The 26,232-nt window shown below is 34.2% G+C and overlaps 1 protein-coding gene across 2 annotated transcripts in view; it reads left to right on the top strand.

The window, feature by feature from the left end:
* Window positions 1–26,232, top strand: part of MMP16 (matrix metallopeptidase 16) — a 189,128-nt gene that overhangs the window by 102,263 nt on the left and 60,633 nt on the right. For both annotated transcript variants that reach the window (XM_032181550.1, XM_032181551.1), the window contains one exon: window positions 10,037–10,341. In XM_032181550.1, the coding sequence (XP_032037441.1) occupies window positions 10,037–10,341 (305 nt within the window). The remainder of the gene's footprint in view (window positions 1–10,036; window positions 10,342–26,232) is intronic.

The following is a 26,232-nucleotide window of genomic DNA, read 5'->3' as shown; positions in this document are numbered from 1 at the left end:
TGAACATATCTCTACCATCACGTCTGCTCCATTTTTCTTGGTGCTAGTCTCTTTGTAACCTGCAGATTTCCAGCTGCATTGTTTCTGACTAGTCCAACCTTGTAGTCTTAACTGTCTAAGTTTAGGAACACCTCCAAAGGAAGGATAATTTCTTTTTCATATCAGTGTCTGCTACCTCTTCAACTTTTCTGGAAATAATAGAACAGAAACACAGAATAAACAATAAAAAAAAATGCCATCAATCAAGGTAGGGTTGTGAGACACTGGAACAGGTTGTCCAGAGAAGCTGTGGATACCCCATCCCTGGAGATGTTCAAGGCCTAGCTGGATGGGGCCTTGGCCAACCTGATCTAGTGGGTGGCATTGCTGCCTATGGCAGGGGGGTTGGAGTTAGATGATCCCTTCTAACCTGAGCCATTCTATGATTCTATCATTCTGTAAGGTTATCTTATCGTAGCACTTCACTCACCTGTTTTTCTGAACAGGAAGGTTAACTGCAAAAAAAAATGTATTGCATTGACACTACTTGAAAAAGAGCCCAATAAAGATGAGCAGAACATGAACCTTAACAGCAGCTTATAGCAGGTTTTCTTAGAAGTTTATTTATTTATTTATTTATTTATTTATTTATTCTTTTATTTTATGTTTTTCTGGGGAGCTTTGTCTGGGATAGAGTAAGGCAAACTTTTCAAATGCTAGATGCTTATTTCTAGAAAGTATTTAATATAAAACTGTAAATGTATAAAGTTTTGTTGGGCTCTGTGAAATTCACAGATGTAGCGTTTTTTCTATGTATCGTCAAATTGGTGCAACTCTGATGCTGAGGGGAGCACGCTGAAGGAGTTCAAAAGCTACATTTACCACTTACTATCTCTCTAGCTAGAGGATATCCTGGATGCTGGATTTAAATGAAATAATTATCACTTTAGGCAAAATATCAAACTATTGTTTGAAAAAACAGAACTGAGATCACATATAAATGCATTTTAATCTGTGTCTACTTGTATTTTCAGTCTAGATTTTTTTTTCTCTTTCTTTCTTTTTCCCCCAAGAATTGTTCCTGGCACCTGTTAAATTTGAATGATTAAATGTTGTTAAGAATATTTTTCCCCTTAGATTGTCTCTGTAATCACAGATAAGGGGATCAAAATGGATACACATGTTACTTATATCACATTTTTCCTGCATTTCCATGTTTTCAATTTGTAATTTTTCAGGCTAGGAAATTCAGCTCAAATATCAAGATGGAGCTTTAAATAAATCATTTACCAATATCATTTGTGTTAATTGCATCCTTTCTGGCCACATATTACAGTTTTAGCTTAGATGATCATTAGTCTTAGACAGCCATATATCTACAGTCAGTGTCAATATGCAGAATTCCAATATTTTTAATGATAGCATGGAATGGATATTTTGCTGCATTAGTTATACTTTCTCTCCTCCAGGGAATGCAGCTTTCAAATTATTTGAACTGGTGAATAGGGTGTTTTTTTAAGAATTCCTGTTTCTAATGAAGTTACACAGCAATAGTAGTTCTTGTATCTGTTCTGTGTGGTATAGTTCATGCTTGCATACCTTGTAAACATTATTTATACTTATGTATTATTTATACTTCTCCTATATTCTAATACAACTTTTATGAAAGGAGAAACAGAAAGTGATTAACCTTTTTAAACAGCCATAAGCATATAGGACTAGTGAGAACTAGCTCCATTACAGAACAAGAAAGATCTTAATGGCAAAGTCTTGTCTCTTAGTGTTTTAGACTGTATCAGATTACAAAACAATCTCTGACTGAACATAATATAGATTGAGAGAAGAAATTTATGAAACCTATTAAGGGATTTTTTATTTTTTTTTAAGGTGATATTTACAAAGACACTTGTAAGTCTCTCTGAAAAAGCAATCACCTTCTCTGTTGCTAGGGAAGTAAATCACCCAGTATTTAAAAGGAGTAAGGATGTGAATCAATAAACCACTTGTCTTTGTAAAATAGAACATGAATGTTTATATGCCTTTTTTAGGCATATAATTAGATAGAGAATTATTGAATATAAAGTCCTCTTCATCAGAAGTCTGGGCATACTATTCATAATTTTAACTCTAGCACTAAGAGTCAGTCATTAGCCAATTTTTCAGATTATTCAGCCTGCAGAACACTTATACAAATAAAATTAGAGAATGCTCTCTGAAAACTCAAACTTTGTGTTGAATTAAGACCCTCATTTAGAACCTTTAACATTTTAAAATAAAATAAAATATCAATTTAAAAGCTATTCTGCAGCTTTATTCTTCTTTCTTGAGAAAGAGAAAAAAAATAATAATTCATAATAATATATATAATAATAATAATAAGTTCAGCAATATATAACATTAATTTAATTGGTAGAGAAAGCTTAACTGCAGATGGTCAGTGGCCTTGGGTCAAACACTAGATTAATTTCTTCTTCCTTTCCCAACAAGCTGGATTCATCCTTGACTTCAGCTCCCCAAAAAGCAACAAAAGATGAAAGATTTGGACATGCCTACCTTTATGCTATCCAGTTAAATGAATTAATGCTTGATGGAAGCTTCAGTATGTAATGAAAGGTCCTATATGTCTTGTTAAAAATATACCATATTATTACTACATTCTGAATGACCCACATTGTGTGGAACATGGAAAGAAAATTTTCTTTGAAGTTTGAAAGTCACACTGAAAAATAAGACAAAGCTGAGTTAAGAAAGACTTTAGAAAGTATTTTTGATTTAAAGTAGCAACACGTTGGATTATAACATAATATTACTGCCACAGAGGACTATTAAGAACATATTTCCTAAATCAAGGAATTGCATTCCTTATTAATTCAAGTTGTCACTAAGAATTGTGTATGCTGAATCTCCTTGATTATATTTTGCTCATGAATGAAAAAGGGCAGAGCCATCAATATTGAAATAAGAGCATATGTTTTGTGATGGGATGATTTGCATACTGTATTTTTTAAATATATGGTTATTTCAGTGTCTAGACATGAGCATATTCTCTTTCCTTTAAAAGTAAGTAAATAAATAAATAGTAATAATAATAATAAAAACAACAGAAATAAGGGATAAACATTCTCTGTGTTTTTGTTGTTGTTTTCAGAGATGATGAGAAGTTTCTAACTTTAATTAATTTTTGAGTAACTGAAACATCTGAAAACCAGTCTTCAACATGGAAGCAATATTCTGTGCTTTAATTCAGTTGTATTATCTTATGCCTAAGTAACATTTTGAAACATGCCAGAAACATTTACAGGACTGGCCTGTATCATTTTTCCCAACATACACACGAGGCTTACAAGGCATTAAGTCAGTGGAAATACCCTACCATGTGCTCTAGAACTTTAAATTTCAAGTCAGTAGCCAAAATCTTTCATTGCTCTCTATCAAAGTACACACAGTATCACAGAAAATGGATGCAGATTTGTATTGGGAAGTGATACTTGCAAATGAGGAAAGCAAGCTGACTGGCATGGGGAAGAAGTTCTTAGGGTTCTCTGAAAACAGATGTTTTTATTTGACCCACATGTGTGTTCTTATCATTACCACTCACATGTTTTGCTGGAGCTCTGGTGACTTGTACTTGCATGCTCTAGAAAAATAGGTATTTATACTAGGGAGACTAGTTCTTTTCAATAATGAAATTCTCATAAACTATTATAGACTACCATAGAGCTTCATATCCTGAGGACTAAAGGGCCAGGGATCCTATGATTACTGAAACTAAGCATTAACTTTCCTTAATAATCATGGATGCAAAATTACAGCGTAAATTTTAATAGATCCTTGTGTATTAAACATTCTTTTGCCATTATATATGTATTTCCCACAAGCTTTCAAAAAGAAAAAGAAAAACAAAACCAAAAAAAAATTTGGACTTATAATCAACCTTATGCTACATGGGAAGGTTTCTGGTATTTACCTTAGTTCTGTTAGTACCATTATAGGCAATGTTTATGAATCTGAATAAAATAAAGTACTTCCGTTCCTACCTGCTGATTTAGGCATATATACCCCCTGTTAAAGCTTGGTGCTATCTCAAAATCTAATTTCATAGCCGTGATTCTTTCCCTTTTCTTAAAAAACAGTTAGCTGTGTTATGTACCTCAGCATTTCTAACCACTAAATGTAGAAGTAAAGGCATGTAAAGTATACCTAATAAAAGGTATATAAGGTAATGAAAAGTCCCAATAACTGTACTTGTGTGAGAGAATTCCTACTTAACAGTCAATTAAGCCAATTAGCCATGCTTTTGCACAGTGTAATTTAAATTAAAATGCTTTTCACTATATGTACTTTAAGTGTAAGCCCTTTTCAAATAAAATTTATCTCCATTGTATAATATGAGTTCTCATTTCTTTTATATTTGACTACTTCAACAATTCAGAAATAATAAAATCCTTAAACATTAATATGTTATAATTGTAAATTATTTTTTTTGGTCTTGCATTTTATTCGTATTAATTAGTAGTAAAATATGACATGGGTCACATTCCTGTAGAAACAAAGTATTTTAATAATCTTAGCTTTGTATCTTGGAAACCTTATCTTTGTCACTTTTCAGCTCCTTTTAACAAATTATAGGGAGAGTATTGTCCATGAAACAGAATAGCCAAGAGAATTATAGATGTGGCAACAGTAGGTTGACTTTTATTGTGATCACAGAACAAGGAGATCAAAAGCAATATATCTGACTTCGGCTTAATCAGCTGGAGCTGGAGCTATATGAATCAAGATCACATTTTACATGTTTTAAGGTTATAGCTACAAAGAGTTAGCAAAGTGAGACTGCAAAGAAGTTGAAGCTAAGAAAACCCACATCAGTGAGAGATTAATGAAGTTACTTGATGGAAAGTGCCTGTAGATAAATGATGGCACAAAATGCAGTATACCTTTAACCAGAGGTGATCTATTTGTTTCAAATAGGAGTAAGACTGGGATGGGAAAAAAGGAAAAAAAAAAACGATAGAAGAAAACCTTTTTTTTTAGGTTTGATTGACAGCAATGGCAATGTGAAGCTAATGTTTCAACAAGTTATTTAAATTTAAATTATGTTTCAATTTATTTTATCTTAACTGCTTCATATCAATTATAGATCTAGAAATGGCTGACTACTTCATATGGATTACAGACTGCATGTTTTTACCTATTCAGTTAAATTTCCTGATCTTTTTTCTTCTGTACTCTTTCTTTCTCTAGAAAAGAGTTTCCCATTTGTGGGAAAATGGGAATTTTTCCACAAATTTGGGGAAAATCTTAGAATGTTTGAAAGAAATGACATTGTAGAAATATTATCTAAATGTATAGTTAATTGATATATTCATGTTCTAGAAAAAAGTCCTAAAAAGTCCTTAAAAAGTCCTCTTGCATCATTATAGTTACCTAATAATTTCAAAAGCACTCATTAGTATCCAGTGTAATCATAACAACAGGGTAGTAAGATATTGTTAATCCTGTACTCTGGATTTACTGCACAAATGAGCACAGAACCAATTTAAGAACAGTATTTATTATATTTGGGGAAGAATAAAAGTATCAAAGTCTACAGGCCATGAAGGAGTCTGTCACTGAGTTATTATAACTCTTGTGAAGACTGTTTCTGCTAAGGTAAGCAATAATGCTAAGCTTTATGCAAAAGTATTTGAGCTTTATCTAGCATTTGCTGAACTGTCTCTTGGGTTTTAGTTTGGTCAGAAGTGTTGATTTTATATACAGGATCGTAGCAATTTATGTGAAAGATATAGTGAGCTGCTCTGAGGACCATAAGAAAAAGAAGGAAACAGTGAAATTTAATGGCAAATATGTGATTCTTAATACACTGTATTTAATTTTCAGATGAGTGATTCTACACAGTCATGTGAGGTATATCCTGACAGCCTTACGAGGCTCCTGAAGCTGTTGCAGCCAAAAATCTGTCACTGAAAGATGGAGAATTTTTTGGAGGCTATTTTGGGTGAAGAGGGGGAGGAGTAGAAGGAAAACCCAAAGCTTTTCTAAAATCAAGAGGAGACAGAATTTCAGAATAGCAGTCTTCCAAACAAGACTCTTCATGTATCTGTATAAATACTACTTAAACATGAAAAGTGGATATCACTGATGATTTTTTTTTCTTTCTTTTACAAGAGATGGATTTAAAAACTACTATGACTAAAGCAACTGCAAGGTTGAAAACAATGTTTGCGTCAAGCAGCAATAATAACCACAAAATACTGTATTCAATGGATATATGTCTGTGATTATCTAAGAATAACAGCTTTCAAAATCTGTGCAAAATATCAGTCAGTATACTTGTTTGTAAAAAATGGCATCTAAAGAAATATTTCAACTTATTTTCCTTTTACTTACTAAAAAAATTCCATTGGAAGGAATTGCAAGTACTGTCTTCAGCTCCTTTATAAGGTTTCATTGCAAATCAATTCAAGGCCATCACTGGAGATTTCTCAGTTGAATTTCTTTCCTGTGAAATGATCACTAGACAGAGAGGTTATGAAAGCAGTTCTTAGGAAATACCATTTTCTTATTATGATGGCTTTTGGCTTGCTATGTTACCACCTTGCAATAAGAATAAATCTGGGTTGGCATGTCCCCAAGTTTTTTTGAGCCACGTTATATGGACACATTGAGTGTAAGATGCCTAGCTCCTCTTTTCATGTTACCAGTGACAGCAACTACTATTTTAGGTGACTCCTATCTTTAAGATGTAGAGCCACGTGAAAAAAGACCACATAAGACTATCTGCTACTGAAGTGATATGTCTAAACCAAAGCCTTTTAAGTGATGAGCCTTAAAATCCCTGATAGTTGATACATTGTATGGATTTATTTTGTTACTACCCCTTTGAAGATCAACACCATGAAAGAAATGTAAAGTTGTTTGGATTTCATATCTATATTCTATGCAAGCTTCCCAGCCAGAAAACTTCCACACTGGTGTTACAAATAGCATTAGAATTTGCCCTTTTAGGATTGAACTTGACTTGTATTAAGCCCATTAAAAAGGACAATCATTTCTGGAAATATTCCTATATTGGAATAAATACTGATTTATTTAATTTCTTTAGAAGCTACATTTTTCATTACAATCTTACTCTCTCCGGAAGACCATTTTGGAAGCCAGAAATCTGTCTTTTTCTAATACAGAACGTATGCTCTGAAAAATATTTTTTTATTGACAATGACTCTTGAGATGTAGAATACTATTTCAAAAGTAATTTGATAGCTGAAGCTCCTAGAAAAAGTCCCCCACTATAGGTAATCACCCATAGTTAATGTGTGTGAAACTAGTTGAATGGCTCAATTTTTCATTTATAATCAATGACTAAAACTTAATTCTGTGCACTGAAAAGCAAGAAAATGTAAAATGATGAGGTTCAAAATGTGAGTCAATTTCTCTTAGACCAAACAATTGATCAGTTTACCACCAGTAAAAAATTCCAATCTGTTTTTATCCAATCTCTTTTCATCATTTTTACTACATAAAAAATAGCAGTTTTGCTACACGTATTCTATTTTCTATAAAAACCTGTTTATTCATTTGCTGTATATGCAGCAGCACAAGCTCTAATCCCTCAGTGAGCTGTGCTTGGGACAATTTATGTGCCTTACAGAGTACACTGTAAAATTAGACTAATGCAAAATGTCATCTTCATTGTAGTGATATTCTTAGGAAAGCAGCACATTAACTGTTGTTAAGTTTCTGGTAGTGGCAGTGTAAGTGTGCTTTTGTGAGGTGTTTTCATTTAGTGCTATATGGCATTCTGGTTGTGAAAGAAATACTGTACATTCTCAACGTGTGGGTAGGCTACAAACTCCAAAACATCTTAAAACATCTTTAAAAAAATAATTCACAAAGTAGGGAGCTTTTAGAGAGGGGTTCTGCAGGGCCTGATACTTGGCCCAGTGTGTCCAGTAATTTTTAACTACCTGAAAATCAAAACAACACTAATCATAAAGTTACTGATGAGTCAGTACTATGAGGAATACGTAACTGTGAGGAAAGGTGTTGCTAGCCCATCACGCACCTAAGTACCACACAGTTGTTCACTCACTCCTCCCACAGTGAGACAGGGAAGAGAATCTAAAAGATAAAAGTAAAAAAAAAAAATCATGGGTTAAGATAAAGACAGTTTATTAGGTAAAGCAAAATCTATGTGCACAAGCAAAGTGAAACAAGGAATTCATTTACTACTTCCCATTGGCAGGCAGGTGTTCAGCTGCTTCCACAAAAGCAGATACTCATCAAGCATAACAGTTACTTAGGAAGACAAAAGCCATTTCTCCAAATGTCCCCCCTTCTTTCACCCAGTTGTCTTTTATTTCTGATTATAACTCCATTTGGTATGGGATATCCTTTTGGCCAGTTTGGGTCAGCTGTCCTGGTTGTGTGCCCTCCTACTTCCTTGTGCATCCCCAGCCTCCTCATTTGCAGGGCAGCACAAGAAGTTGAAATGTCCATGAGTCTGTGCAAGGATCAGCAACAACCAAAAACATTGGTGTGTTATCAACAGTGTTTTCATCAAAAATCCTAAAACACAGAATCCTCTAAAAACATATGAGCCTCTAAGATGAAAATTAATTCTATCCCAGACAAAAGCAGGAGAAAAAGGCATACAAAGCAATCTGAATCACAACATCTACATTGTGTAGGATAGGGCCAGGCCCAGGTGTCAGGATTTTTCCTCTCTGAGTGGTATCTGTGTGGCAGGACTTTGTAAATCTGACAAAGTTCGTTTTAAAAGAACATGATGAAACTAGAGGAATTCAATAAGTATTTTACATACTATATATGTAAAATTAAATTAGACTTGAAAGGTTTTCTTCCATTTTTATAAACTTTCAGTATCATATAATCAAGTATATGAATCTTCTCAGGCTGACTAGTGAAGTGTTTGTGATCTCCATCAGCACATCGTGTTGTATAAACTTACAGAAATCTTACATGCATTCCAGAACGCTACTTCTAAAACTTGTGATGGATGGATGGATGTTCAGCAAAGCACGTCAAATGAAAAAAAAAAAAAAGGTGCATTTGATTGCAGCAGTTTCAGTACAGACATAATAATATAAGTCTTTGTTGTGCGCATGAATTGAGTAAAAATTACAGAGGAAATTGGATAGGTCTGAATCTGATTATTGGCAATCTTTTCTTGAATTAAGTAATAAATTTAAATAAAGAAGGGTAGTTTTCTGTGTTTGTTTTTAAGATAATTCCACTGTAATGCAGTTTAGTTCCATTTTGAACTCAACAGTGATTATGACATTTCTTTGCCTTTTTTTTTTATGTGTGTGTGTAACTGTATATGTAGTAGAGACCGAAATTTTTGTTTAACTTTTTATGAATTAGCATAAAACTGATCTTCTATAAAATGATTTTTCTGACAAATTCCACAGTTTTATGAAACATTAATAAACGCGATCAGATTATTAAAGAACATCTTAGCCTGTTACAAAATAGAAAGGCTTTATTTGTGATAAGAAATTATCTATCCAGTTCCAAATGAAACAAGAACCATTTTTGAGGCTTTGTAAAAATTGGTTGGTAGTCACAGTATGGAGCTCTGCTATTGTTAATGGGCTCACTAAGAAGTTAAAAAATCATTTAACTGGAAACATTTGAAGCTTTTGATCAGAAATGACATGCCATTCTTCAGCTGTGATGTATTTGAATTGTGGTCCAGGAGGTAAGCAGTCAGTGGCTGATTAATCTGGTTATCCCCCTGTTCAGAATTTTTTCATTTAAAAATATTTTTAATGTTCTACAAATAAGATTTTTGTACTGCTCAGAATAAGTCAGCTAACATATAAGGACAACTAGTGTAAAGGGCTAAATGAATTAACACAATAATTTCTCACCTGCTTGTTTAAAAATACTTTTCTTAAGGAATATAAAACAACACTAATATGTTTTATTAAAAGCTCTATGTTTTTAATAATCTAGTGAAAAGTGGATGTGAGCAGTGTCACTTACCACTCTGTAAAATTTAATCTATTTACTCTTTCTCTGTTTCTTTCAGCATTAAGAACGTCACTCCAAAAGTAGGTGATGCTGAAACTCGTAAAGCCATTCGCCGTGCCTTTGATGTGTGGCAGAATGTAACTCCTCTAACATTTGAAGAAGTTCCTTATATTGAATTAGAAAATGGCAAGAGGGACGTGGATATTACAATCATTTTTGCATCAGGTTTTCATGGAGACAGTTCTCCCTTTGACGGGGAGGGAGGATTTTTGGCCCATGCATATTTCCCTGGGCCAGGAATTGGGGGAGACACTCATTTTGACTCAGATGAGCCATGGACTTTGGGAAATCCTAATCATGATGGTAAGAGAAGATTTCAATTTAAACAAAATAATTAATATTAATTAAAGCATCTCATGAATTTTCAGCTATTTCCATGCTTCCCTGTCCTTAAGTCACATAGTTTTCTACCCTAAGTTTATGTTGCTTTAGAAATATCTTCAGTTAATTGGTCTATTAGGAATCTTCAATAGAAAGTTTCTGTCTAAATGTAACTCAGAGCGTGAAGAAGTGTTTCTCTTGAAACACATTAAATTCTTGTTAGGAACCCTTGTGTTAATTCAAGCATTGTACTGATGAGTGTTTACATAAACAAGTTGCATTTTGTACTTGTTGGCCATATGGATTTTATTTAGGTTTAGGGAAAATGGAATGTTCATTAGAAGTGATATGAGAGATTAAGAACGACTGATACTTCTCACCGATACCTATCTGTATAAAACCTAGTCTTCTGTTTTACTTAATGGTGATGCAATAGTAGCATTTAAAGTCAACTCTTAAGGGTGCTATTCCAAGAACAGAATTAGTGCTTCCCAATAACTTTTGAACCTTTTTTTTGGAACTCATAAGAGAAAGCTGGGGAAGGACTCTTTAGCAAAGAAGGTAGTGATAGGACTAGGAGTAAGGGTTTAAAACTAGAAGTTAGATTTAGGTTAGATATTAGGAAGAAATTCTTTACTCAGAGGGTGGTGAGGCACTGGCACTGGTTGCCCAGAGAAGCTGTGGATGGCCCCTGATGGTGTTCAATGCCAGGTTTGATGGGTCTTTGAGCAACCTGGTCTAGAGGTAGGTCTCCCTGTCCATGGCAGGGAGTTTGGAACTAGACGATCGTTAAGGTCCCTTACAGCCCAAACCATTCTGTGATTCGTAATTACTTATTTAAGTTGTAAATGCCTCAGAGTTAAAGAAGTTACTACAGTTGGTACATCTAAAATTTGCTAAGTGAAGACTGCAGATACTCTTTAATGATACTATTTGCAGAAGAATAATATGGCCTTTGCTGAGCTCCAAGTTCATGTGATTAAATTACTGTTATTATCTAATAAGCCTAATTTAAAGCTATCTCTGCAGAACAGTATCAAGGAAAAACTTTTTTGTAGACTTATTGTGCATTTGCTGCTTTGGCCCCAGTTGTCCTAGTAGATCTCTCTAACTCATTTCCATAGTTTGAGAGAGTCTCTTCAGCAAACAATGACATATAGAAGAAGACATACAGATGCACAAAGAGGATGCTATTGGTACACAAAAGATGATAAAGACGACAATTAAGTGCAAAACTGTTGTATTTGAATGTTAAACCAAATTTGTGAACAATTAAGGACTTTATTTAACTCCTTTCTTTCCTCTCTTTTTCATCTTCTGAGTCTAATTCAGAGTTCTATGTGTACCAGTATTTGTAGCCTTGTGCTTACAACAAAGTCTCAACTTAATAGTTCAGGGGTATAAATAGGATATTGTGATGATTCTGATGGGAAATACTTGTATTGTGTAAGGGCCAGTGAAGCAAGAACAGTATACTGCATTGTGGAGGCCTTTAGTAGCAGAATGGGTTCAAGAAGCTTATTTCCTATGGACTGAGCCCCAGATTCTTATCGGAGCAAAATATATTGCACTGCTTATATTTGCCCTCCACAAGCTCAGATCAAAGAAACAGCAGTGGGAGTCTTCTGTTTGTGCAGCTCAGGTAAATAGTCACAGCATTGTGAGGCTAAATGAAAGTGTTCTTATGAACTCTGTGGGAGACCAACACTGCACATAATGTTCTATCTTTTTTAAGTTATTACTTAAGCACACAGGAAAATCTACAGACGTGTATGTTGAAGGCAAGGTGTCAATTTAAAATGTGATAACTCCTTTGGAACAGTTCCACATATGGATACTTTTAGTCTCTATGAAAATGTGCGACCTTCTGGCTATCTTCTACTCTAACTTAGATATTTTTCAGAGTGCAAAATGACATGCATTTCTTAATGTGTTTTCTTGTGGTTGTGTTTTGTAGAATAGTTGTCAAGAGCTATTTCTTGTATTAACTCATTTTAAAATATCTTGAAGGAAAAAAGTAAGTGAAAGTAAAATGATACTATCATTAAAACTGTGCTTTTATATATCTTAGAGGACTGACCTTTTATAAGAAAATTTTTGTTATCTATGTCATGAAGTGCCAACAGGTATCACAGGAAATATGTTTTGCAAGTGTAATAACGTACTTTGATGCGCTCATATATCCTTTTTGAGGGAGTCAGATTTCTGTTAAAATGGGATAGTCAAGATAGAAAACCCACAATAGTTTATGACTGCAAAATTTCTGCAAAATACATTGAAATTAAATATCTTATCAATGTAAATATTCTGAAGAATTTTGGCAAATTCTAGTTTCACTGTTGAAATTGTATGTACATTGGATCTTAGGTCATAGTTATTGTCTAAATGAAAGTATTACGTGATTGTCAGCCTAGAAATATCAACCTAAGTACAGTTGATATATGTACTCAGAGTTGCTATTTGTCCGTGACTTCCAGTTATCAGGTAGGCCTGTGCTGATGATCTTACTGCATTAGCTGATGATCTTACTGCATTAGCTTAGGTCTAGGAATCCTGAAGGAATGTCCACATTTTTGTTTTTGTTGTTGTTTTGTGACTGGAAAAAATCTCCAGGTGGAAAAAGAAGACAAGCATGCCATTTGGGATTGACAGGAAGGAAAGACTTACAGCTCTCTTAGGCTCCCTATCATCTTGAGCTCAGTCTCAGAACACTGAAAAGCAGAAGGTTGAAAAATATCTTTCTGATCTTAGCCATGAGTCATTTTTCCTGGGCGAGTGTCATTTTTTTAAGCTTCATTGCTGCCATAGTCCTGCAATAGTCAACTCCATGTAGTGTTGTTAGAAATCCAATACAAGGGTAAAAACCTTTGGTCATAAATTTTTGGTTTTGTTTTTGAATTAAATCTCACCCCAAAGAATCTTTTTCTCTGATTACAATTCTATTATTCCAGAGTGATTTGAAAACATAGATCAGCTTGCTTATTTAGCAGCAAAATGCAAGTCTTAGGTCCTCTTGAAAAGTACTAGCCTGATTTTCCACCTTTTAGTGTTCTGCTAATGAAAACTGCTTGCCATACTCTCTAACTCAGAAAACACAAGCAACTCCTTGGAAAGTTTTCAAAGACAGTTTTCCTTTTTAAATTATTATTTTTTAAATATATGTATATATTTAATGAGCACAAAACAAGAATATAAATTATCATACACAAATTCAGTACTCATTACTTTATATTGACTAGTTAATAGCACTGTCCTCATACTTTGGGTGATTTGTTGTTACTGGGTTTTTGTTGTCATTTTCTTATCATGCTTTCTTGATTTTATTTTGTTTTGCTTGGTTTCAATAACGTTACAGACTGAGGGGTCGTTTTCAATAGAAACACATAATCTCTGCATCTTAGTGCTGTTTTCCATTGTTATCACTTCAGGGTCATTTTTTGTGGCTTGTACACCTATTTTAACAAGGTGGTGAAAAAGGTCTGTGCTTTGTGGGGTCTGCACTTTTCCCTCATTCTGAGGAGCGAATAAGACTTTTGTAGGAGTAGAGACTAATGGGCCTGTTGCTCAGAAGACAAACAAACAAACAAACAAAAACACTCTGGTCACACAAATTAACACTTGCAGACTCTCTATAATGATCTTTTTTTTTTTTTTTTTTTTTTTTTTTTCCTGGATACCCTATAAACTGAGTACAGCTGATACCTTAATTCCAGCTAAACTGTAGTGAACTCTTCTCTGAATTTCCATTGTGCTGCTGGTGATTGCAAACAATATTGGTTTTACCTTGCTGGGCTGCTGAACTTCACCACAACTGCTCTCACTTCCCCTCAAAAGAAGAGGAGAAGAAAGTATTCTGGAAAAAAAAAAAAAAAGGGGGGGGGGGGAGCTCATGGGTTGAGAAAAAAAATAATTTATTTAATTCAAGGGAAAATAAAGAGGGAAAAAACAACAACAAAGACTGCTTGAAAGCACAGAGACACAGAGAGAGGGGGAAAAAATCTTTTTTTTTTTCCTATTTCCCTGAAGAGAAATCCTATTTCCCTTCAACAAGCGATGTTTGGCCACGTCCAGGGAAGCAGGGCCTCAATACACATAGCAGTTGTATAGGACAGACATCTTCATAATGAGAGCCACCTTCCCCTTCCCCACCCCCCACCTCCTCCACCCCTTTTCCCCTTTCCTACCTTTTATTGCTGAGTGTGACACCACATGGCATGGAATATCCCCTTGGTCAGTTTAGGTCAGCTGCCCTGGTGATGCTCCCTCCACACCTCTTGCCCACTCCCAGTCTACTGGTTGGGGTTTGAAGGGAGTCCTGATGCTGTGCCGGTATTGTGCAGCAATAGACACAATACTGGTGTGATACCAGTGCTGTTCTAGCTACAGGTGCGGAACACACCATTGTATGGGCTGCAGCACGGAAAGTTTAGTTTGTTTAGTCTCAAGATTATTTTGGTAGCACTTTGCAACTGTAGTAGAAGAGGATGGAAGAAACAAACATTGAAAGTGAAACACTAGTCAGGAACAGGAAATCAGAAAGGATGTGAAAATCACAGGAAAATATTTCACAAAGAGCACAGTTTAGATTAATAACAAGACAAACATATACATGTAAAATAAGGAAATAGAGGTCATACAGGATGGACAATTAGAGATGTAAACAACAATAAAAAAAAACAGATGAAAATAAGCAACATCAACTGACATAAGTATTTATTTGAAAAATCAGTGTTTATTAAAAACAAACAAACAAAAAAAACAACAACTTTATTTTCTCCTAAATTTATATGCTGGAAAGAATAAGAAGGAAAAAAAGGAAAAGGAAAAAAATCTTAATATATCAATCTGGAGGTGAGGAGAAGATTTCATTGTCCCTATGACTCCGATCCATTTAGGTGATATACATCACCTCATTTTTGGAGTGAAAAGTATTTAGACAATGAATGATGTATCCAGAAAAGGACAATGATGTCTTGCTAAGAGCGGCAATATTTTGGAGGTATAGTATTGTCAAAATCCTTAACCAGAAGTCTTTTTCAAAATATATTTTCAGTTGAAAATATTTGAAATCTCTGTATAGAAATTCAGAGTCATTGACAGGGATGAGAGGAGGCAGGGACTGCCTCTACTGTTAGCTGCTAGCATAAAAATGTCTTCCTGTACTGAAGCTGATGGTAGTGTTCTTGTTGGCTTTAATGGGGCTCTGTCACATGTTGTCTTCATCTGGCCATTTTTAAATCTGGAACACATAAAGTTTTAAGGTACTGCAATATAATTAAAGGTTGAAGTATCAGATTCTAGTAGAATAACTAGTGTGCTAGATTTCTGGACATGCTGCTTCATTAGTAGTTGTTAAGCTTCAGAGCCTCCTCCCCTATCCTCCAAGTTACTGCAGCATGATGTATATGCATTCTCAAGGTCTTAGGGATAAGATGCTTTCCCTATTGTAAAACAGGCAATTTTATGTTTCTACTTATACTCTTCACATTTTCTTTGGTTTTGAGCAGCAGTGTTTATAAATCTGTGGAAATTTTAAATAATATCTGCTGAGCATAGATATTTGCTACTGGAAAAAATAGATGATGTATTTCTATAACAACACAGTTATGAATAGGACTTATCTTGCAGATCTGCTTTGTCAATAGAATATAGTAATAGAATCAGCAGGATCAATCAGAAGGACAATTTTCCTATGTTTACTTCAAAAAAAATCAAATTACAAAGAAAACAAAACATATGTTTTATACAGGACTCACTAGATCTGATCTCATTGTGAAATATGATTTCATACTTGTAAATGAATGTTGCTTAGGATCCCACTACCGGACTTTTGAGAAAGAGAGGAGTCAATATCAGATCTCAGAGTTGCTAAATGCAGTGTACACATTGAGGTTGTTTTTGAAGTGATAAAGTCCACTTGAAATGATAATATGTCCCCTATTATAGGGTAACTAGCTAGAGTGTTCTGGAGTAAGGGGTGTTGCTTGCTTGCTTGCTTTATTTATTATTTTGGAAAGCCTTGAAGAGGACAAGTACTAACCTCAATTCATTTTGCACCCTTCCCATTAACTTAACAGTGAGCAGTACCAAAGCTAAATGAATCTCAGACCTTCCATCATTTATAATTTCTGAAGACCTAAGCGAGGAACAGATGAAGAGACTGAAAGCAGTCTTCTGAACAGTGACTTCAGACAAAGCTAGATTATCTTTAGAAACCTGTGTGTCTTGACTAGTTCTGTTGGTAAATACCAGCAAACATTTAGTAGATGAAGTTTGGGTAAAATCCTGATAATCTTTGGCAGTCCCAACCCACTGAAGCCAGGTTCCTAACTAATGACTATGTTCAGAAGCTTCATGTTGGCAAGCAGTAGTTGGGAATGAAAGGGCTGTGATGATTTTTGGAGTTCAACGTCACTGCTGTCTGTTTGTTGAATGAAACACAAACTATTTCTATCAGGTGGGAATGGTGACTGAGATGCAACTGTTATTCCTCCTCACTTTTACCTTATATATTTTCAATTAATCTCTTTTACCTGGATTTATTTTATATTTTATTACAAACATAATTACTATTAAATATAGTAAAGCTCTCGGATGGAATCCTAAAAATTATGGCAGAGTAAATAGATCAGAAAGAAGACTTTCAGAGAGCAGCCAATCATGGATGAAGGTATATTTTAATAGACAAATCCATCAGTAATACATATCATCATATTTTTTATAGCTTCTTAATGTATATATGTCCTTTCTCCAGCTGAGAGTAGCTGAAAACATTTTTTTTGCAACCTGCCAGAAACTAGATGGCTTAACTTAACTTAAAGCATAAACTCCTGCTTCAACTTCAAAAATTGCATTGGTTTATCAAAATTGATTTTAGATTTGTCTGGCAAAATGCACTTAAGTTAGTTTAGCTCTTCTTTAAATCATATTTTTTTTTTTGAGTGTTTGAATGGAGAGTATAGTACTTTTAACTAGATTAATTTAAGATTGACCTACTTACACATGTGCAGCGTTTTAAAACAGCAAGATTTAGAAGTAGCTCTTGGGGAAGACAAGGATGTCTCGAGAGCTTAGACTTCAAGCAGATTAGACATGATGCTTAATGTACCAGTTGCTGACTAAAATCTAACTGCAGAAGTCTGACTTCCAGTGGCAAAAAATACTTGGCAAAACTAAGTATAAGCTCTCCTCAGATAAAATAGTAGATCAGTAGAATTCATTTGATACTCCTATCCTCATATTAATATCTGCCAGAGAAACAGAAATAAAATATACATGCATTTGTTGTTGTTGTTGTTTAATGTCTGTAGCAAAATTACTACACAATACTGAAATTCTGTAGAAAGAGGCCTTTAAACAAAATAACACAATAAATAATAGTAAATGATATTTTATTACAGAAGTACTAGGTATTTTTGGTGTACATTTGCTTTTAAGCGTAAGGAGAATATGTTTGTAGCATGCTTACATTCATGTGGAATAGTTGCAACTTTTATATACGTGAATCTGTCTTTGGAAGAACAAGTACAAAACTCTTCATAAGGATTTGGTAATTTTTTTGCTAACTCTGTAGTACTCAAAAATTACAAGTTTTACAGACAAACAAAAAAAAACTCTGTCACTTTGTACTATGCAGTTGATAGATCGTTCATGTTGCCAAGCAAAAGCTTTTGGGATTTGATGCAAATACAGTATCTAATGTAGATAGATATTTGGACTCTAGTTAGTGCATAGATTATGCTGTGGGCTCTGTTTTGGCAGCCAGGAAAAATTTATGAAAATCTTAATCTCTGAAGTGCATAGATCAACTTGTAGTAAATTTCTTTTGGCTGCCAATGTCACAGTGCAGCAGATATATGCTGCTGGAAATATGAACCAGTGGAGTTGTGAAAACCATGTCTCCTAAGGGAGATTTGCATCTCAAACAATGCATGTCATATGCTATGGTTAGGTAAAAAGCAAGCTGAGCACTTCAGATTAAAGGAAGCTCTGTATTACAATTTTAACATTACTTTCATTTCATAAAGCCTAGTGCTCTTGCTTACTTGATTATTTTAATAAACTTTTATTCATATTGAGTTTAATCTGCAATCAAGCAGTGTGACCTAGTAGTCATCACATGCTTGTTTTCCAGTTCTTTACTAGGATAAATATTTAAAAGCTGATTGTGTTCCTTAAATATATATATATATATAGTATCATACTTATCTTATGTAAATACTTACGTATTTTAAACACAGAATTAACAACATGGGTTCCTAGAAATCAACCTATTCTTAATAGGGCTATTAGCTGATACCTAGGGAAGAAGATAAGAGCAAGGGCAAGCATGTGGCAACAAAAACCCTGGCATATTCACTCCTAGCTTCCAAAAATCTGTGACTCATTGGCTTTCTGAGCCAGAGGCCATATTTCTGTGTTTAATAGCCTTTGAGGGATTTCCTTTCATGAACTGGTGTAATCTCTTTTTTAACCCATGTAAGCATTTAGTATCCACAACATCCTGTGGCAGTGTGTTTTATAGTTTAAGCAGATGTGAAAAGCTATCTGTTCTTGATTTTTAAAGTTGCCATTTATAAATTCACTTTAGGTACACTGATACTCATATTATGAGGAAGTATTTCCCTAATCATTTTATCTATGCCATTAATAATTGTATGGATCTCTGTCACATCTTGTTTCCAGGCTAAAGATACCTAACTTTTTGAAGTTACAGCTTTGTTTATGTATGGTTACAAGGTTAAAGAAGCCCAACTTCTGTTTTAAACTAAACCTATTTGAATGCGAAAATGAGGTAATTAGCAGTATTATAAAATACAGCAAAGAAACAAACAATTACGTTTATAGCATATCACGATGCTGAAGATGCCAGAAAATATTTAAAAGAACTTTGCAAGCTACAGACAAATGGAGTAACTGATGATTCTTTTCATTTCACGATTCTCCCTGAAATTCAGGAGTCAACTCGTACACATATAATATTTTTTATGGCTAAACCTCAAGGCTTTCATTATTTAGAAAACAAATCACTCTTTCCCCAATAGTGAGTGTGTGTTATGCTGTTAGAATTTAACAGGGTAATCTGTTTTCAGGCTTCACAGATCTTACATGGATTATACTTGTTTGGTGTGCATACACCCACTTGTTCCATGTCCAGTCACCCCAAGTTGTTGCATAAAATGATAACTCTGAACCATTCAGTGTGTACTTAAAAGTATTACTATGGTATGTAGAGCTATGGATATAGAGCTGCACTTGCGAATAGAGAGGCCCCTTTAGTTATTGAAGAGATGCATTATATGCATCCATAAATGGCCCTGGGTAGCTTGTGAGGACTCAGTCATAAGGCATAGGAATATACAGACATGAGAAGTGGATCTTTCTAATATATCCCATGTACTGCCTGGAAACCAGATGTTGGAAAATATTAACCATTGGCAAGGTAATTAACTCATTTTCTATTTGTTGTTGTTGTTTGTTTGTTTGTTTGTTTGTTTTTGCTTTCATGGAAAACCATTTTAGCTTTGAGAAAAGTGCTTAATTTACATGTTGTTAAAAGGGAAACTTAAACACTGGCACTCAGTGAAGGCAGGGACGTGGATGAATCCAGCCCCATGTTTTAGACGTGTGTTCAGTTGGCCCATTTTAATATATCTCTGGGGCTATCAATATCATACTCTCAGCTTCCATCTTGACCTAAAATTGTTAAGTACACTAATATGCTATCTGAAAGAGAGGCTGAGGAATAAGTCAAAGAGATGGACTTTGTAGTATTCCTCATTAAAGCAATGGAAGTGTAGTCTGTTAAGCACATCTTACACAGTGTTTTTAGTGTCTATAGCTCCAAGGCGGTATTTACACTATGGCTTATTTGCCAAACAGAAATGGTCATGATGCAGGCAGTAAATCAAAAACGAAGTGTAATAAGATTTACTAAGTTGCATATTACTTCCATCATTGTGTAGGCAAACACAGACCGTTGCAAGCCTATGTGGAGTAGCTAGGGAAGCTGCAAATTCAGTTATCCATTTGAACTACAACTGGAGGTTATTTCCCACATACTAGGGCCAGTAGAACAAACTTCTTGCATTAGCCATCTGTCTTAATTCGCTATCAGCCAGTCTTAAACTGCTAATGAGAACTGTTAAAACTAAAGTGGTTGACTTTGCATGGAAATGAATGATGAAAGTTCACATTGCCTGTTACATCGACTTCATTGCCAAAGAAACATTTAGCTGAAAGACAGAATGGCCCCTCACAGACAATTTCTGTAACCATTGCAGGTATGTACAGAAAAGAAACAGACCACACCATTATTATTAATATTATTGTTGTCGTCTAGAGGCCTTTGTCTCTAACAGCTGGTTATACAACAACAAAAATTTTATTACTGTCTTCCCAAACTGGATTCATTGGATCAGACACCTGTATACTGAGAGTAGTGAGTTAACATGGGAAATGTAGTTGAAAAATATTTGTTAAGCTCATTAATATGTTGAAGCAAATGATGTGTCTTTTCAATGTGTCACAAAAAAAAAAAAAAAGTGCTTTTTTTTTTTTCTTTTTCTGTAGCGAGGTAGAAAGATTATTTATTTATTTATTTATTATTTATTGTTTTATTTATTTTGGGGGGGAGAGCAGATCGATGTAGTTTGAACAAGTGCATATAGAAAATGTGGGTCAGCCTTTTCATGATTATTTTCCTAATCCCAGAACCCCTCACATACGGTTACTGTGTGAGAAAGAGAGGAAAAGAGAGAAAGAAAGAAAGAGAGAGAAATAGAGAGAAAGAGAGAGAAAGCCCTCACACACAACAAATAAATCTAGCTCCTACCTTTCCTCCTCTTAGCAGAAAGTTTAGCAGATTTTAAGTCTGGGTCCTGAATCTGAGAGAGCTTCATATAAATCTTCTCCATGACAAACAGTTATTGAAAAGGGGGAAAAATTAAATGATTTAACATATTCTAGTGTTATTTTTATCCCCTATACATCTTTTTATGTTCTCCATCATCTATCAGAAAGACAGTATTTCTTTAAAATGTATACTCTAAAAATAATTATAACAGCTCTTATGCTAATTATAAGGAAACTGCTTTATGAGATTTCACACCACAGCCTGAATTTCAAGTTCATTTCAGGTCCACTTGCTATGGACACCTTATGAAAATCCATACTGTTAAACAAGCCAGGTCAAAAAAAAAAAAAAAAAATAGAAAAAAAAAAAAAAAGGAAGTTACCTTTTTGATCACAAATAAATTGCCATAAAAGGCAAAATCAGTTCACACACACACACACACACAAGAATAGCTTGAAACTATATTTTTATCAGTCCGAGATAGTAGACATAATTTAGGAAAGAGAATTATCTGTGAGTATTTTAAAAAATACCTATGACCCTCAAATTGTCCCATTAAATGGAAAGTTGCATTTTTGCTGTTCAAAGAGGGTACTGGGCTCGGGACTCCAAATCTCATGTTGGATCTTAGAGTCTCTGTTGGCTGCTAAGACCGCTTTGTGGAGACTTTTTCTCCAAGACAGTGGTTCTAAGATTTTTTTCCACAGACATTCTATAGGATATCATTATTGTGCTGACCCCTCCTCTTCCTGTCTTTTCAGAGGCAAACAGATTGGAAAAATCACACTCCCAATTACTATGCATATTGTCATTGTTTCCTGAGAAAGAGACAGGAACTTTACATAATCGTGTATATCTTTATCTGTTAGGAAGAAAATTAATATATTGTTGTAGCAAAAGTAGAATGTAAGCTAACCCTAAAATATAAGGAAACCTCATATATAACTTTTTTTAAGAACAGCATATGACTGTCTAATGAAAGACTTTCTCACAATGTCTGTGTTCTCAAATCTAGAGAATAATTTGTGCTTTACTCTGTCAATTCTGTACTTCAAAATGCTTAAACCATATGTTCTTGAGGCCATATTTTTTTTCTAAGTCTATATTTAGATTCTTTCCTAAGTGGTTTGCATTTCAAAAAATGCTGAGCATTTAACACCAGTACCTGGAAACATCTACAGCTAAAATATCAGGCTGGGGAAAAGATGAAAAAAGAAAGATCAAAAAGGACCAGCTAAATTAAAAGAATAATATTGTTTGTGCAAAAAGCTTTGTTGTGGTGGACAGGTTTAAGTCTCTAGTTCAAGTAAATGATGAATGCTTCCTGATTTTGTACACAGAATTAAATCTGTATCTTGTACTTTATAATTAATGTTTTGCCATGGGCCTAAATGAAAAGACCTGAGTCAGAAACCAGTAGCATCAGGGGGTGGAATCAATCTGACCAAATGTTGATGTTTATATCTGAGTTAATCTCATAGAGTTCCTTTGTAGTTAGAGATATATTGCCTGCAATGTTGAAACCGTGCAATTTCAGATTAGAGAAGGAGAACTGAAGTAATAACTGCTTCCAAATAATAGCACCAACTGGGATACAAGGAAATCTCAGAAGCAGAGATGCCTGCTGGGGGAACAGTTCAGTATTACACTCAGACAAGGTAGTTACTGGTGCAGACTATCCCTGTTGTATGACAGGACAAACACCTTCCTGTTGATTTAAATATGGTAATACACAAAGGTAATGCACAACTTAAATTTTGAACGTGTCACAGGTAATATGGTAATATGTAAACATATATTTGTTTTCCATTACCATAAGAATTATATATATCTCTGTTCTGTTGATGCAGTTGGAGAACTGATGGAACATAAGAAAATGGGGTAAGCATTGTGTCCAAAAAAAAAATATATATATATATATATATGGAAAATTCTATCATGATTTTTTCTCTTAATAGGAACTAAACAGGCAACACAACTATAAAGAAAGAAGAACCACTCACATAAAATTCCCAAATATAAATCCCATGGTATGTCACTTTATCTTTAAAAAAATCTTAGTCATATATATGTGTTAAGTAGGATACGAATAACAACCTGTACCTGGCTTTAGTGTGAATTAAATTAGAGCATGATATAATTAATCTCAGTAGTTTAACTGAGACTGGGTAAAAAATTATGTCTGCAGAGTGCCAACACATGCTTTATACATAAATTAAATTGTACATGGTTCTATTTCGGTGATTTCAGTGATCTGCAGGACCTGTACAGATTTCTGCCCCATGGCAAGTTACATCTATTGTGAATATTGGCAGCATGACTTTGACCGTCCTCCTGGTAATTGCACATATTTCTCATTATAGTTGGATACACAGGACGTTAGAGGAAACGAAGAAGAAAAAACAACAGCAATAACAAAAACATCTCTTCAAAACAAAAGTAGCTGCGGTGTTAACAAGCCAACATTTTATCTGAGTGGTTTTGAGTCAAAATCTACATTTGTTGTTGTCAAAGTCAATGATTTGATTTTAATATGGAATCAGCCTCAATTTTATTTTTATCCTTTTATTTTTATCCTTTCCCACCCTGGCACTCACTCAGGAGTGGTAGAAGGATGTCCATTCCCTGTACATGAATGACCCTTAAGGACAGGACCATGCAAGAGAGCTGATAAATATGTGATACATGCTCTTGTCACACACATATTCAAACATTCAGTCTCAGCATGTGTTCATTCTTACAGCCTTCAGAAATAAGTTTTAAATACTTCTACAGCTTATTGTTCCCACAGCAACAACCAAAAACAGCAACAAAGAGACGACAGGAAAAATTATAAATAGATAAGGCTGCTACAGTATGTGCAACATTTGCAAATGCATTGAGACTACTGGAAAAATAGATTAAATGTTATTTAGCATCCTAGTCATTTGTAATGTTCCAAGAATAACCATTGTATTTTCAAACCTTTTGACTGGTGTAAGTTTTCTGAGAGAAATTAATTTATAATTTTATAACAAAATTAAAAATTCCAATATAATTTTAATTTGATTTATTTAAAATAATTAGTATCTAAAGATGGCCATGAGCACATACAAAATAGTACTTTTCAGTCTGCTAAGTGACATGGCTTCATTACTATCTGAATGCAAATGCCATCTGAGAATAATATAAAAATTTGGTAGTAGACCTGCATGCTGAAGCAGTTAATCCCAGGAGATCGACAGAAATTAATCCTGGGAGCTAAAGACTCAGCACAAGTGTAGATGTTCTTAGTCTTTTTAGGTTCACTGTCACAGCAGGGTTTCCTCAAAGCATGAAACAAAACAGTAAGCAGTATATTTGCAGAACCTTATTTACACCTTTTGGGGAAGCAGCATGCTCTAGTACCTTGCTTACCTCCCTAGGATAATTTCCAACTGCTTGACTTCTCATTTTTTAGAGATACTGATATTAATACATGAGTCAGAGTAATTTGTGATATCTTTTATTACTAGTAATTAGAAGTACGAGAGAAAAAAAAAAAAAAAAGTGGAAAGATCCTTACACCATGTTGTTTTAGAAAGAAAATTAAGAATATCTGAAGTAATTAATTATACCCATTTCAAGTTATTTACTAGATGGTTGTATAAATGATAATAAATATAAGTGGTAAAGCAAAAAGTCTTACCTTCTGCACGTCCTCCCCTTTTAAAGCAGAGGCTGATATGTTTTATAAAAGAATGTGGGCTCCATTCAAAGATGTTTTTTATCAGACTCTTGACTTCTTCTAAATTATGCCTAGAATATGCAGAACCAGTAGAAAACTGCCTGAAAAGACATACACTCTTCTAAACTCACATATCCTTAATGAGTTTCAGCAATGATCACTGAGTCACCTTAAGACAGTCCTGCTGAATACTCCCTTGTCAAATTTCAAGCAAGCTAGTTTAAATTTCACACTAATCTCCTGGTCAGTTTAAAATAGAGTATTTTTTAAAGAAGTATACACATGTGGGCGTAGGTATACGAAATGATATACAGAGTGTATTAGTACATGCTTTCTATATATAATAAACTTCTTGTGTCTCCCTACTGTTTCCAAATATATATACATTTCAGCAAAACAATCTGCAAATATTGCAGTCTATGTATTAGCTTATATATAATGACAGAATAAATGAAATACATTTTTGTGTCATTCTTTTTAGTCACAGTGGAAAAATGACTAAATGGGATTTAGTATTTAAGTCTTCAAAATGCACTGTATACACAAAATAGGTACACCAAGTTCATACAGAAAATGGATATACTCTGTATCATACTTTTTTTTTTTTTTTAATTTAAAACCAGAAAAACAACAACAATAACAAACAACAGTTTTATTCTTTTGTCAAAGCTATGGCACCATCTCTCCTTTTTCTTGTAAAATTCTTCTCCAAATAACCATAAAGCTAACAATTTTCAGTGACTGATAAAAGTTTGAGATAACATCAAGCAACAGTATATGATTTCCTAGGCTGGGAAATGTGGCACTGTTTTTTTGTATAAGAGCATGCCTATGATTTGTATCTAGGACCATTTATACGCATATATAGCATGCATATATTGCGTTTATGTAAGAGCATACATATGCTTAATTCTGCTGTATTCAATACGGTGACAGAGAGAAAAAGTCTTCTTTTATCACTGACTGTTGAAATATTGCATTCAAAATTCTGTCCTGTCTGGAAATAAAAATAATAACATAGATATACAACTTCCGTTTTTCTGTATGCTACATGCAGTAAGAATCTTATTCTAAATCTTGCAGCATTTCAGCAAGTTTGGATTAGCAGCTTTGATCTGGTGATTTAATGGTATAAATGAACCAAATAACAAAAATGCAAATTGTAAATACGTCAGACAAGTTCATGGACAGTACATGTGTAATATTCTCTGATGAACTATGAAGTTGCCTCTGGAGTACCGGTTTGTTGATAACAGATACGAAATGGGAGTCTTTCTTGTACAGATTTACATTTCAAATTCATATATGTTTA

Source organism: Aythya fuligula, chromosome 2 (genome assembly GCF_009819795.1).
Source record: "Aythya fuligula isolate bAytFul2 chromosome 2, bAytFul2.pri, whole genome shotgun sequence".
In the NCBI taxonomy this organism is placed as follows: Eukaryota; Metazoa; Chordata; class Aves; order Anseriformes; family Anatidae; genus Aythya; species Aythya fuligula.
This window is presented reverse-complemented; position numbering and strand designations above follow the sequence as displayed.